This window comes from Passer montanus, unplaced genomic scaffold (assembly GCF_014805655.1).
Source record: "Passer montanus isolate IOZ18808 unplaced genomic scaffold, ASM1480565v1 scaffold3, whole genome shotgun sequence".
NCBI lineage: Eukaryota > Metazoa > Chordata > Aves > Passeriformes > Passeridae > Passer > Passer montanus.
In genome coordinates this window covers 17013732-17028597 of record NW_024367707.1, presented here as the reverse complement: position 1 = coordinate 17028597, position 14866 = coordinate 17013732, and the positions used below count along the sequence as shown (strand labels likewise).

Genomic DNA, 14866 nt, shown 5'->3' with positions numbered 1-14866 from the left:
TGTTAACCTTATTGAACCTGCTAATCCTTGTTTCAGTTTAGCCTCATAATGCAACGCTGCCACAAGCCTCAGCAGAGAGCACTTCTGATCAAACCTTGTGCTCTTTAATTGTACAAGCAATCATGTCAAACTGGCCAACTGTGTCCAAGCTCAGTTTTGCACAGTATTCTGGCTTCAGTCCCGCATGCTACTGCTGAATTTAGGCAAAGTCTTAGGATAAACATTAAAAAAAACTTCTTTCTAGTTTTAAATCTTAAAACACACAGAATTTTAAATCTGGGAAATGCACACTTCTAGGAACGTGTTGTTCATCTCTACAAAAACCATCTAAATCTGAGGGATATTAGAGGTAAATAAAACATCTCAGGTAGGAAATGCTGAAGAGGAATTCATTAGTTTGACAGCCTCTTTAGGGATCAGTTTCTAGTAAAAGTGGGCAGGACTACTTTTCACAGGACCTCTGCAACACTGTGTATATGGATTAGAAAATGTCTGTACAAGAGAGCCACAAATCTATGTCTATTTTACATAACCTATGCAATTTTTTAGAGAAGCTATGTCTGAATGAGGCAAGGAACTGCTAAAATTCTGCTAAACCACTTCTTATTGATGGCAGTTTCATACTCCTGCAGAAGATCTGGATTTATCCATATCTACATTACAGACTTTTTCTTTACTGTTGGGCAAACATTTGCAGACTGAACATTTTAAAACGGGCAATAAATTTTGCCATTCTTGTTCTCAGAATTCAACTCAAGATGTCTGCAAAAGCCCTAAAAATTCAACCTCTACATGTCTTAAAAGTGGGCAACCAAAATGTTGAAGGTTTCCTTTTGCTTGTTCCAAACAGGAGTAAGTGGCAGAACTTTAGCTCAGAAACGCTGAAGATGTAAAAAAATCCGTGCTCACAATGTGTTCAGTTACTATTGTAATGAATTGTGAAGCTTGCATAAGGTAATTTTCTTAATATGATCTTGATAGTGCATTGCCTAAAGTACAAGAATGCACATAAAGCATGCACACCACATAGACAAGCAAAACTGCATGGACAAATATACTTTGCACTTTATTATATTTTAAGTGATAAATGTTAACATATTTTTATGTAACTAACTGCGTAGTGATGAAATAATGGCCTAACTAGGAAAAAGAGAGCAAATTGATGGTCTAAACTGATATATGTATACATACACATTTAATATCTTACAAATAATCCAACCTTTATTATCAATGAAGATATAGCCATCAAAACGATCTCTAAAAAGAAGGATGTCCTCAGGATTTCTAAAGTTAATGTATGCTCTTGAGTAGAGATGAGGATAAAGGCTGCAACAAGAAATTTTATTTTATGTTACTTATTATTCTTTTCAGGGCTAGGGAAAACATAAAACCAGAAGGATCACATCATAATTCTCATCTTTGAGAAACTGCTACCTTAAGCAGTCTTTGCATTTACACATCTAATGATATATAAATGAAAAAAAAGAAACAGAACATCAGAGCTCTATATGCAACTGTGAAATTTATTCTGAACTGACACAAATATTTCCAGTTTATTTTGTCCCCCTAAATTGCAGAGCATACATTTCCAACTGTGCAGGATCAAAACTTTAACATTTCCCTATTTAAGAGATATAAATAACAGCAGTGCTTTTGGGGAACTTCTTGGGCGTACTAAGAAAAGTCTTGTATCACTGAAAAGGAAAGATTAAGTAAAAGACTGCAGTGAAGGGGCAGCTTCCAGGCTGTCACTGTATTTAAATAGATTTCCACATTTAAGGAAGAATAAAAACCCTAAGAGTTGGCAATATAATCCACTGAATTATACACAAATAAACTCCATCAGACATCCATGTGTTATCAATGTACATGCAATGTCTAGTTGTGACCAACAGTTGCTGTGAAAATCCAAAGCATAGCAAAAGAAACAGGTACTTAATTCTGATTCTTCAAGAATGTATTGGCATAGATCCCACTCCATGGGTAAATGTTTAATGTGCCTGATAAAAACCTCAGGGCTGGCACACCACAACCACGATGAAACTGAGGTAATTTAATGAATTAGAACCCATCAGCTAAGTTATTGTGAGTCATGGCACGTACATGCTTTAAAAACTGTTATATAATATATAAGTCAGTTTGTACTAAACTGACTTAATGATGACTACATATTACATCAAGTTCTGAACAAATCTTAACACAAGCCCACATCTTTAAAATACCTGTAATTCCATAATTCCATTGTCACCTATGGCCTGTCTTCAGACCAACTCGCCACTGGCACCAGGAGACAATAAACACACACAGCTGCAATTCTATTTCAATCCCATAGCTCTTTCAAAATCAGATTTCACAATGAGTGAGAAAGAGCAAAAATATGGATTGGATCACAGGATCCATACATGTGCAGCTCAAAGCAACATTGCTTCCAAGGAATTTATTTTTAAATACGCATCCATATAGATTCCACTTACAGTGTTAGGAGGAGACCATAAAGAGCAGTGCTGTCAATCACCAATGGTTTTGTACACCCACCAATTTTGTGTTTTATCCTGTAGTCAGAAGAAATATTAAAAAACCAAAACCACCTAGAGGGCTTTTTTCATTTAGCTACTTTGTAAATACCAGCTATGAAAAGTTTCTACAGCTTGAAGAAGACAAACTGTTTCCAAGGAAGAGAGGAAGAGCCATTTTATCCATATATACCCAAATATTTTGTCATTCTAGGATAGGAACAGCATCGTGTGAATGGTAAGTGGGTGACTGCAAAAATGTCTGCTAGGGCATGCCAGGGCTGAGAGATGCTATAGCATGGCTGTAGAGTTCTCACCAAGATGCAAAGCAGATATAAAAAGACAGATTTCTTCTCATTGATTTCAAAGAAGACAAAATTTAACACTTTTCATAATTACACAGAGTTAAAAGATTTATTTAAAAATGTGTAAGTAAAGGAGGGAATTTTATTGTGGCAACCTATAGCTGTACTGGAAGCAATGTCTCTGTGCTGCCTAATGGCTATAACAGTAAGTCTCAGATAACTGGGGCTCTCATGAAGAAGGAAACTTTCTTCTCTGTCACATCAACAGCACTATTCTTATCTTTCATGTGCTTTGAGGTTTAAATTAAACAAGGCCTGACATTAGACTGATATGACTGTACCCTTGAAGAGTTAAATATTCATCAGACAAAACCAGGAATCTTGAGGGAGCATTATTTTTCATTCCAGTTATTATTACCTGAGATTGAGGAACTAAGTTTTAGTCCCTAGTCTAGATAACTACTCCACTGTTTTTTTCATCTTCAGCTTTTGTAAAATACTAAAACTTTCTACAGATTAAAGACTGTTACTTGGAAAAGGGTCCACTCCTACATTGCTGTGGCTCCTCCACTACTTTGCCTCAGTGCAAGCAGCAAGCAGCTTCATCATACAGTTGGATTTTTTTTTTTATCCTGTAGGAACCTGTCTAACTTATGGTTAGACACATTGGGAAACAGAATGGAAAATACAAAGGCTTGCTCCTTCCTTGTTTCCTTTAGCTGGTATATCAATGCCATCTCTTTCACTTTCTTTGGCAACATAATCTTTTCCTGGTACACAACATATTTTTCTAGCTTTTTCAGCTTAAACAGAGTGAATATTTTTCAAAATGGAGGAACATCTGATATGGTTATTAAGCACTCATTAGTAAGAAAGAACTGAATCTGTATAAACAGGATTGTGGAAAACAGATTTAGAATTTACCTTGCAAGTAAGGGATCTAGTGTTGTTGCTATACATTACCAACATCTTCAGTAACTTCACACGCATCAGCAGAAACATACAACAATGTAAAAGCATGGTTGAGCACAGCAGGATATTGGTGTGCAGCACAATAACACAGCAGTGTCTGTCCTTTGCTGTAGCTATGTATTGGGGTAGAAGGTTGCAGAAACAGAGCTGTGACAACGCTTCTCTCATGGAGCCACTTCCACAAAACAGTTGGTTCTCATATGCATGTGAGTTAGCTGTCAGAGTGCTGAGTGCACAAAACACACCCAAATGAGTGTTTCAAACCCTTGTCTTAAGTCTCTTACCCAGCACAATGTACAGTGTGCTTTAAAAAAGTGAGTAAAATTAACATTCTAGGTGGGAAGCTAACTAAACCTAGCAAATTTAAAACACTTAGCTTGCATATATATCACTTTTACTCTAGGTTTCACACATAACTTTCAGCAGCTACTCCCCACCCTGGATTGTCTTTACCTATCCATTCAGAACTCAACAGCATGGTCATGCAGCAAAGAATGCACAGGGCTTCACAGGCTCAGGCACTCTGAGGCTAACAACCCCTCCTAGGAAGAAACACTCTTGCTTGACTTTTGTACTTAGTACTTAGCAGTTACTGGCTAAAATACTCTATACTCTTCAGGATTTTGTCTTCCAGCTGAGTCCTACAGAAGTGAACTCTGTGTGTCTCCTCCGTTTTTCAAGTATCTAACACCAAAGATTTCATTCAGGATCTGAAATTCAGTTTTCTCATCCAAGAGCTGGTTCCATTTTGCCATATGTTTGCTGCCTATAATGCTGCTTTCCATACGTATAATGTTTTGGACAGATGCACTGCACATGTCAGCACTTGGAGCAATCTCTATGGAAATAACCCAGAGGAGTCTGAGTGCACACATTTATTCATTCCAACACACTGTTTCTTTTTCTTTTTCTGCTCTGCACTCAAGGGTATTCAATCTTTCAGGGTACATTTATTTCTGTAACACTTAGTCTATCATCTTTTTAAGTTCTTATTTTTCTAGCAATTTTAATAACAAACACATTCTAAATGTTTACTTCTTCTACAAAGTACCTTTTAACACAATTGTGTAAAAATATTGATATACTATTTAAAATAGTTATTTACAGTCTAAACAGCAACATATTAACTATAAAACCAGCAATCTCATCTTAGTAAAATACATATCAACTCATGAATCATGGTGGGCATTTATAAAATATATACTTACATGTATATAGAGCTCTACAACTAAATTTTGGAGTCAAATAGCTCCTCCACCCACCCACACAGTAATTGATAACTCATCATCAACATTGTCATGTCAAGCTAAAATCCCCTGGCCTTCATCCTCGTCATCTTGTGTGGTCATTCACGTTATGGGTGGAACTGGCACAATTTTAAATAAGCTTAGTCTTTCCTTTTTACAGCTATAAATGAGCAGTTTGCCTGGCAGAGAAAGCAGAAACACCAGAGTTGTGCCAATCAAAGCCTGTCAATTATTTCACCCAGAACACAGTAGTGGTGGTTCCCTTGAAGCACTAAGGGCACTGCCCCTTCAGTGCTGCAGTTCCTGGGTGCAAACCCACATCCTACAGTGCTAATGCTGTTTAGCTACAATAATCCTGAGCACAATGGTGGGAAGAAGTTATGGAGGGAAATGGAGTGCTCTTTGGAAACGCTTTATCACTCTGTGATACATGGCATGGCACTATTTGAACCGTTTTCATGAGAGCAAGGCTTGTGTTCAGATCTCTTTCCTTTCATAACCTCAGAACACTGTCAACACTTCCAGGCACCCAGCACTCACTGCCAGCCCAGAGAGACTACCCTAACCCTGAAGGGCCAGAGATCCATCACTTTAGAATAGGCTCAGAAACCTTTACTAGCAGACAAAAAGGAAAGAGTGTCCGGAAAAATAGTTAATATTTGAAGTCTGAGTACACAACAGTCTATCTTTATTATCATCTATAAACAGTGTTTTGTTAGTATTTTGATGTCAATATGCAAGAGAAAATAAATGTAATGCAGTAAGTCAGATGAGTCTGAAAAAGAAACAAAACACAAGTCACTTTCTGAAATGATTTTACTGAAATGGATGTAACTGAAAAACTGAAAATTACACTAATCACATGAAACTTGGAAAAGTTTTATAGCTTGCCTATAACACGACATTGTAAACTTATAGATAACACAAAGATATTATAAAGATTACAAAAACAGAGAAACTGGAGCTGATACGCATATCTTTGTTTTGTCCTCTAGGATGAATAATCTTGGAAATAAAAATGTAGAAACAGCTACAGTTAGACCTCTCTAGTGCCCTTATCAACAGCAACCAATAGAGAATGCCACGAGAAAATTTATTAAAAGGGGAAAATGTACAAATACTTCACTCAGTTCATAATTACAGGTATCTGCAGCCTAGGGACTTTGTAACACCAAACTTGTAACTTATGTTTAATAGGTTTTCATAGATAAATATCTGAGTATTTGTCTAACTGCTCCTGACCCATTTGTAACATTCATCATTCGTGGCATGAATTTCTGACAAGCTGTAAAATCTGAATGAGCTTATAGATACTTCTGTGAAGTAGTAACACAGGATGTGGTTAAACTGAGATGTTACAGCTCTTAAGGAAACTTGTCTGCTTCTGCATCAAAGCATCTCTATGCCCCTTTCCAACAGATCCTCTTCACTGAGTAGCTTCTTCAAATCCTTCTCATTGGGAGACATGACATTTCTTTTCATCTTCACATGTTTCTGTTATCACTGAATTCTCTGGATTGCTTGCCACCTATGCACATGGTACAGGATCTAGAAAAAAGCTATTCAGTGAAAGAAAACATGCCAACCTTGTCCTGTAGCTTTTCCTGTTAGCTGGAATGACATGAAGACACATGCACAAAGTTTGCTGAAATCTTGTGAACTGTCCATAAAATGACAGACTATGGCAATATAATGCCTTATATCAAAAAGTATTCTCGTCTGGGTAAGAGAAGACTGAGATTAACCTTGATTAAACTTTTACTTTCTGGAAGTTTATTGTATATTTCTCAGTGGGTAAAGAGATGACTCATAAAAAGATATACATGGGTTTGTGTCAGCATTTGAACAAAGGTGACGAAAGAGACAAGGTGATATTGAGCCAGTCAAAAACCAAATAATCAGTCAAGCCAACAGTGCAGAATGGCAGTGAAATGCCCATGTAAGCTGTGTAGTTTGCTGAAAGAAGCAGTAGCCATACAAACCTGGTAAAGATAAACCCATTCCAAAAAAACCCATCTTGTGTCTGAAAACACATTTTTTGAAAATCAGGATGAAGAAAAATGGAGCGAGCACAAAACATTTCATGCTGAAAAATTCAAACTTGAATGAATTTTTTTTAATGAGTTTAGATTTGTGAAGGCAGAAGAGAATAACATTACAAATAACAGTGTGAGAGAAAAAACAGTATCTTTCACTGGTAACCTGCCATAGATGCAATTAAATGAGTGAACAACAAGATTTTTGGGTAATCCAAATTTCATCACATAGGAGAGAAAATGAAACTTTATATATGCAATTTTTGTCAGTGCCTTCTCTTTTCTAAAGAAGCTGACTCCCTAAATTCTTATGCAAACTTTTCTGGAAATTTACAATCAGAATTTTTTTTAACTGTTAATTGGCATTTGTGCATCTTGACACAGTGAGAACTGACACTTCTTCAGAGAATTTTTGGTTTGCCTTTGGTATTTTCCTCTTATCAAATGATCAGCTGGGACAAAAGCCTTAAGGAGGCCCATTTGGAAACAGACATGACAAAGTTCAGAAGAGCAATATTAGGTACAAAGATTTTCCATCAGAGTAAGTTTTCCTCCTTTCTCACTTCACATCCTTTGTGGTTTTAACAGAAAAGCTGAAGCACCTACTATTTTGATGCATGTTCAACTACCTAGGTCAGAAATGGTCATAATTTCTCTAAATAAACATTCATTTCTTCTTGACTGTGAAACTGACTCTGAGAGAACCCCTTACTTCAAAATTTGGTCAGCAATAAAGAGTTGGCATCCCTCTAGAGACAGTGGAAAGAATCTCGAGCCAGAGGAGGGGTGATTCATCACACACTAAAATATGACAAGATGGATCTTCAGTTTTTCAGAACACATGAAGATTGAGCATACACGGTGTTTTGTTTCTCTTCTGGAAACTGATTTATTCAAAAGAGAATTGCATTTTACCACTGTGATGTTGAGTAACTTATGTAACTATACCAGCAATTCTGATTTAATTTAAATCAGCCAATATTTCTGCTTTTTTACTTTTGCATGAGACAAAAATGAATAAAACTAGATTTAAAAATGTGTATGAAGCACATAAAAATCCATGCAGGTAAACAAATAAACTAAACTCAAATGGAACTCATTAACACATTCTGTTATTGTTTGCCCCAGACTGAATCTTGCTCACAGCAATAAAGCAGGCTGTTACAGTTCATCAATGAAGGTTAAAGCAAACATCAAGGTTTCAAACTACATTATGGCCTATTCGTACAAAAAAACCCCCCAACACTTTAAAATCTCCAGTGTAAAGGAAAAGAGCAGGAATGCCATTGTCTCTGCATATGCAGCCAGCTTTCAGAAATATTTTAAGAAGCAGACTGAACTGTTCGGAGACAGTGACTCAAAACATTGCTCATTTGTAGAGATGCCAGGGTGCTTGGCTGAGATGGAGTAGGTGAACTTTCAGTTGTGTAGTGGCTAAACCTCTGATCTGATAAGGTCAATGATGGGCTGTGAGTGAGGTAAGAGCTGGATCCTGTGGACAGGATTGTGCCCCTTGGCATGCTAAGCTGTGCTTCCTTGCACAAACCACTGGGCTGTGGGGCTGCCCCTCCTACCCCTGGGAAATGCTGGGGAACTCACGTGTGACCTGGGCGGGTTCATCTCTGCTGATGGGATGCAATGGGGCACAACTGACTCGACTGCGCTGCTGGGATGGGCAGCTGTGCTGTCTTAGAAGGTGTGGAGGACTCCCAAAGTGTCCCATGATCTACAGTATTACATGCCTGCTCCTGAGGAGGCACCTGATTTATATTTACCTGAACCAGAGTGAATATAAACCCAAGAGATTATGTGTTCTGCCGATTCCTCCCCACCACTTCTTCGGGACTTCCCTCATCACTCAACCACCACTTTGACCAAGACTGTATAGCAATCAAGTCTTGTTGTGAGGCTTAGGGTGGTGAGATCCTTACACTCTTGTTTCCCTTCCCTTCCCCTTTCTCTCTCTTTCTTTCTTTCCCCTTCTCTGTGTCCTTGGGTGATACTGTTGCAGTTTCATATTGCAATGCTTTCATCTTCTATTACTATAGATAATAACCACCAAAACAGCTCCATACCTATTTTCCTTTGCAGCCAAGTTGTTCTGTAATAAATCCTACATTGTTTATTTACAAATACTGATCATTCAGTGTTGTTTCACACTAATGTGCCCCAAGGGATCTAGCAACAAGGACATGGGTTATCCCCACCTTCTGAGGCAGGCCATAATAGTAACTCAAGAAAAATAATAAAAAGAGGAAAAACATGTGATTTGGAAAGTCCCACATAACTTGATTAGGTTTTCAGCACCTGAAAACCTACAGAAACAGCTCATCCTCACCTGGGATCAGCAGTGCAAAACTCAAAATAATCATGGGCAGGTAGAGGATGCAGCTGTTCCTCCAGTTGCTCCTTGGTTAGACAAGGAGGAAGCCTTCGAATAACCACCTGCACGTATAAAAAGAAATGGAGATTTATATTTGATCTAAATACTGTAGAAACAGATGGCACAAATTCCCTAACTCAGTTCCTGCAATTGTTTTGAAACTGTAGGATAATTGACATATTTTGATGAACAGCCTGAGAACCACTGCACTTTAATAATCAACCTAAAAAATAGATATTGATTACATAAAAATTGTAAAGTATCTCTAAGAAATGTTTTAAATTAGCTTTTAAGTCTTGTTGCAGCAGTATGTCAGTGTAATAGGTCTCTGTGTCCAGTTGCTCCTGGCAGGGTTTTTCAGGGCAGTCTGAGAGGATGCTGGGGCTGCCCAGGGCTGAGTGCAGCAGCTCCAGTGGATCCACCCCAGGGCACAGCCGAGCCCCTCAAGCCAAGTCAGTGGTGACTCTGGGAAAGGTGTTTAAGAATGGACAGGAAAGGTAGCACAGCAGTGGGTGAGACAGAGGAGTAAGGGGTAAAAAATGTGCAAGACACAGCCCTGCAGGCAAACAGGAAAGGGGCAGGGGAGGAGGTGCTCCAAGTGCCAAAGCAGAGTGCCCTGAAGGAGACCATAGTGAGGCACACTGTCCCCCACATGCCATGAAGGACTACAGTGGAGAAGACATTCACCCACAGCCCGTGGGGGACCCCATGCCACAGCAGGTGGAGATGCCCTGCAGGGTCCTGCAGCCTGTGCAGAGGGGTCCACACCGGATCAGGTTTATCCTGAAGGCCTGCAGCCCATGAAGGAGGCTTGTGCTGCAGCAGGTAGGTCATGAACAACTGCAGCATGTGGGAGGGACTCCCTGCAGCACTTCAGGAAGGACTGTATCCCGCTGTGTCCCATGTCAGGTCCCCCATGCTGGAGGAGGGAAGGAGTGTGAGGAAGAAGGACCAGCAGAGAGGAGCTGTTATGTCCTGTCTGCAACCCCCATTCCTCATCCTTCTGCAGTGCTTCCAGGCAGAGGAGGTTGAGCCTGGGAAGGCAGAGGGGAGGTGGGAAGGTGCTTCAGTTACAATCTTTATTTTCAACAGTCTTCTGTAATTTTTAATTGGCCATTGAGTAAATTAATTCTCTCCATGTTAGAACCATAGTGTAACCGGAGTTAGAAGGGACCCACAAGGGCCATCGAAGTCCCACTGTTGGCCCTGCCCCAAGAATCACAGCGTGTGCCTGAGAGCATTGGCCAAATGCTTCTTTAACTCTGCCAGGCTTAGTGCTGACTGTTTTCCTGGAGAGCCTGTTCCAGTGCCCAGCAACCCTCTGGGTGAAGATCCTTTTTCTATATGCAGTCTGAACCTCCCCAGACACAGCTTTGTGCCATTCCTTCACATCCTGTCACTGGCCCCAGAGAGAAAGTATCAGTGCCTGCCCCTCCATTTCCTTTGTGAGAAAGCTGTAAGGAGCTGCTATGAGGTCTTCCCTCAGCTGTGTCAGTTTTTCCTGTGATGACACTTTGTTTTTTCCATCATACCTTATTCCTGGGGAGTCTTGCTAAGGGAGAAGTGCAAGAGCACCTGGCTGGAGGTCAGCCACCCAGAGTCAACCCACTACACCCAGCTAAACTGCCCAATAATAAGGGCCAGGAAACTGTAGAAACCTCTGGCTGGATGATGCCACCACACAAAGCAGTAAAATGGCCATCAAACTTCAGGCCACCTGTTTTAATTTCTGAGCACTTTAATATCTGGATTTAATTTTACTGAGCTCTGGGTTATAGTAATTTTCAGTTCTTCAGTTTTCCAGTTAAAAAAACACTGGGAATAAATCAAATCTCACAGTACTGAAGGACTCCCAGAACTGTCAGGGTTGGCAGGGCTCTCCGGTCCAAACCTCCTGCCAAGGGTCACCTAGAGCAGGTGTCACAGGAACACGTCCAGGTGGGTTCTGAGTGTCTCCAGCCAGGGAGACTCTGGGACATCCCTAGACAACCTGTATAGCCTGCAAGTATTATTTGAAAGGTGCTTGAATAAAGACGGAGAGAGATGCGCTCTAGCCCTGTCAGAAGTCGCTTTGCCACAGCAATAGCCAGCCCTGACTTCTCAATTAAAGGTGAAATGATTTCCAGCGCTGACGCTGGGGGTCTCCCAATACCCCAGGGAATGAACCCTCTCCTTCTGCAGATGGAGAAATTCCCGTCACAAACACGCGGCCCCCGGGAGCAGGCTGGCTCTGTCCTCCCACCCTCTCCCACTCCCACGGAGCCGCCCCCGCCCCGCGCCCCCTCACTTTGCTCAGCGCCGTTTTCTTCTCCTCCCGCTGCTTCCCCGGCGCCGGCTGAAGCGGCGGCGGCAGCGGGGACGGGCTCGGCGGAGCGTCCGTGTCGCGGCGCGGCGACTCCGTCAGCTGCGGGGCGTCCATGGGCCGCGAGTGGCGGCCGCCGCCGCGGTCCGATCCCGATCCCGATCCCGGTCCCCGTCCCGGCCCCCGCCCTGCTCCCGCTCCGAGCGCACGGAGCCGCCGCGCCCGCAGCCGGGCGGAAACCTCGCGAGAACGGCGGCAGGGCGGGCGGGATCTCGCGAGGCTCCCCCCGCCAGCCGCGGCTCCGTTCCCGTCCTCGTCCCTGCTGGAATTCCGCCCACTCCGCCCGTGCGAGGGGGAGACACAGGGACGTGCCCGTTCCCTCCTCTCACAGCCTCGCCCTAAGCTCACGGTGCCTTGTCACCCCGGCCTCAGAGGGGACATGGCACACATTGAAGGACAGATTTGTCTGGAGCTATGGAAATTAGACACAAGGAAGAAAAATGCCTGCAATTTAATCAGAATACACAGGGTCATGGCAAATCTTCAGCTCCTGCTGCATTGATAGTCCTCAGACAGCTGTCCAAAGCATGAAGGAAATACACGATGGGATGTGGAATAATAAACTGAAATCACAGAATACAGTGAGTTGGAAGGCACCCACAAGGACCACTGAGTCAACTCTTAAGTGACTGGCCCACATGGGGTTTAAACTTGCAACACTGTCAGTATCAGCACCAGGCTCTGATCAACTGAGCTAACACATTATTTGTTTCCAAACCTTTTAGGCAGCAGTACCTATGAAGAAACTTTTGGAGCCATTTGCAGCACAAATACCTCGTGGGTTTTCGTATCTGTTCTGAAAACTTTCAAGAACATTAAGATCTCCCGAGTCTGAGACAAAACTAATCCTTGGAAGAGAAAGATGAAGTTATGAGACAGAGTCAAAATGTCCCTTTTGGGGGTATATTTATCAGCCACCCAACCTGACAGTCCTGGACCCTTGTACGCAGCAGCCAGAGCCAAGTCAGGCAATGGCAAAGGCTTGCAGCACAAATCAAGAATATGGGGTCTAGTCAGGCCAAAACTAAAAACCAAAGTCCTCACGAGAACAAGGACAATACCCAATTTAACCAGAGCCAGGGTGGATGTCATAATACCCCAGAAAGGCACCAAGCACTCTCTAGAAAGAGCAGGACAGGTGATGGGAGGTGCAGAAGACCAGGGCAAGCAGGTGCTGCCAGTACAAAGGCAGGGATTTGGACAGAACAAGAGCAGGTTAAAACATTGAGCAGAAGATAAATGAGGAGAGCAGAACTTCACTAAAGTCCTGTCTGAGACACACATCATGAACCAGCTCACAAGCTCTAACCCAGCTGTAGCTGCCTAAGAGGCTTGGAGCCAAGCCAAACTGTATCAGGAATTCCTCCGACATCCAAAACAGTCCATCACAATCTAGGACACTTTGCATACATTTCTTTCTGGGCAATTTTTAATACCAATAAACAAAGATTAGCAATAGCCAGCCAAAAAGCCTCCAACAGATACCTGCCAAGGCACAGTGTCATGCCAGGCTGCTGTGACAGCAATGCCCATTCTCGCTATTCCATGTTTCCTCCCATTCCAACCTCTCTGCCCCACTGACAACAAGTAACACAGCAGTGGCTTGCTCTCCTTGAACCTGGGAATTGATCAGATCTAGAAAATATTTTTAGATGCTGTTCCAGTTCCCTGATTTCATTCACAAGGATTTGTATTACCACAGCTGAGGAAGTGGCACAGTAGATTCCTACAGGCAGGAATAACATAAACCAATGTTGCCATCACAGCCAACACAGCATCAGATTGTAACTGGGGAGTGCAGGAAGAAAGGTGAACTTCTCTCATTATTTAAAACCATTTTGCCAATGAGAAAGATTAGCAACAGAGCAAAACAATACAAGATTTATATCCATGTCTGATAGTAGTCAAAAGGCCTGATTCTCTAGATTATTATTTTGCCACCTTCCATTTAGAAATTGCCATGATGTCTTACTAGAAAACTAGACTGACATATGCTGGATTAAAAATAATGATATAGAGAAAAAGGAGTTTGGCTCCTTGAGAATTTTTGAGACTCTATTTGCAATATCCTTCTGTGTGCAGCAACAAGCCTTTGCTGTCATATTATTCACAAGATAGTCTTGGTTACAATCATTCAGGATACATGAGCACAGATGTAAAAACAACTTTCAAAAGATCCTGTAAAGGAAGAGACCTGCCTAACAGAGCAGCTGTTGAGACACACTCATTATAGATTCTTCCAGAGATCCCCAGTTTACCTCAAAGAAGTCACCTGAACCACACCCCAATTACCAGGTTCCAAGTGAAAATAAAGCCCTTTGTATGAACTCTTTTTGTCAGTCACACTGAAGAAGAGAGACCTGACTCTGCCCAGGAGATGCATATGCCTCCTAAATTATTCGTTTTTCCTACACTCTGCTTGGATACTTTATCACTTAAGACTCATGGCTTGTACTATGTTTTTCAGGAGAATGTGTAACTTTCAGTGAATTGTTGTAGAACAAGAAAGTAAAACATTTTTGTTCACCTTATTTTCTCATGTTTAACAGCATATGGGATTGGCATTGAATTCTGTATTCAATGCAAAGGCCAATCTATATTTTCTAACATATGGAAGGGAATTTGGGCATCTCCCGTTCCCTTTGTGGAGCCACAGCACAATTCCCATTATCACTGGGACAGAACCAGACTTCTCTGGTTCTTCTACTGTGCTGGTCCTCATAGGAAAACAATGGGATGACCTGGACTCAACAGATTTCCACAGTGAGAGTGTGTGCAATTGCTGATAAAATACAGACTCCTCCCCAAGCTCTTCCTCCCTTGATACCTTTGAATTCCAAAGTGCAGTTGTGTCTAAAACTTGAATTCATCTTCAGTAATGCACAGGCATGTGCAAAATAGCCAATACTCTGGATTCAAACTATGTATATGGCCTACATCAATGCTATGAGCTCTTCTTGATTCAGATGGGGATTCATGAGAGTGCTATGAAGAAAGGAATATTTATAAAGTAGGAACTATAAAACTCCCGGTGTTAAGTACATAGTA

The 14866-nt window shown here is 41.5% G+C and overlaps 1 protein-coding gene across 4 annotated transcripts in view; it reads right to left on the bottom strand.

The window, feature by feature from the left end:
* Positions 1-14666, bottom strand: part of UPF3A (UPF3A regulator of nonsense mediated mRNA decay) — a 28512-nt gene extending 13846 nt beyond the window's left edge. For all 4 annotated transcript variants that reach the window (XM_039714164.1, XM_039714166.1, XM_039714163.1 and 1 more), the window contains exons 1-3: positions 11744-14666; positions 9412-9518; positions 1220-1326 (exon numbers count right to left, since the gene is read on the bottom strand). In XM_039714164.1, the coding sequence (XP_039570098.1) occupies positions 1220-1326; positions 9412-9518; positions 11744-11875 (346 nt within the window). In that variant the 5' untranslated portion in view covers positions 11876-14666. The remainder of the gene's footprint in view (positions 1-1219; positions 1327-9411; positions 9519-11743) is intronic.
* Between the last annotated feature and the right edge of the window lie 200 nt (positions 14667-14866).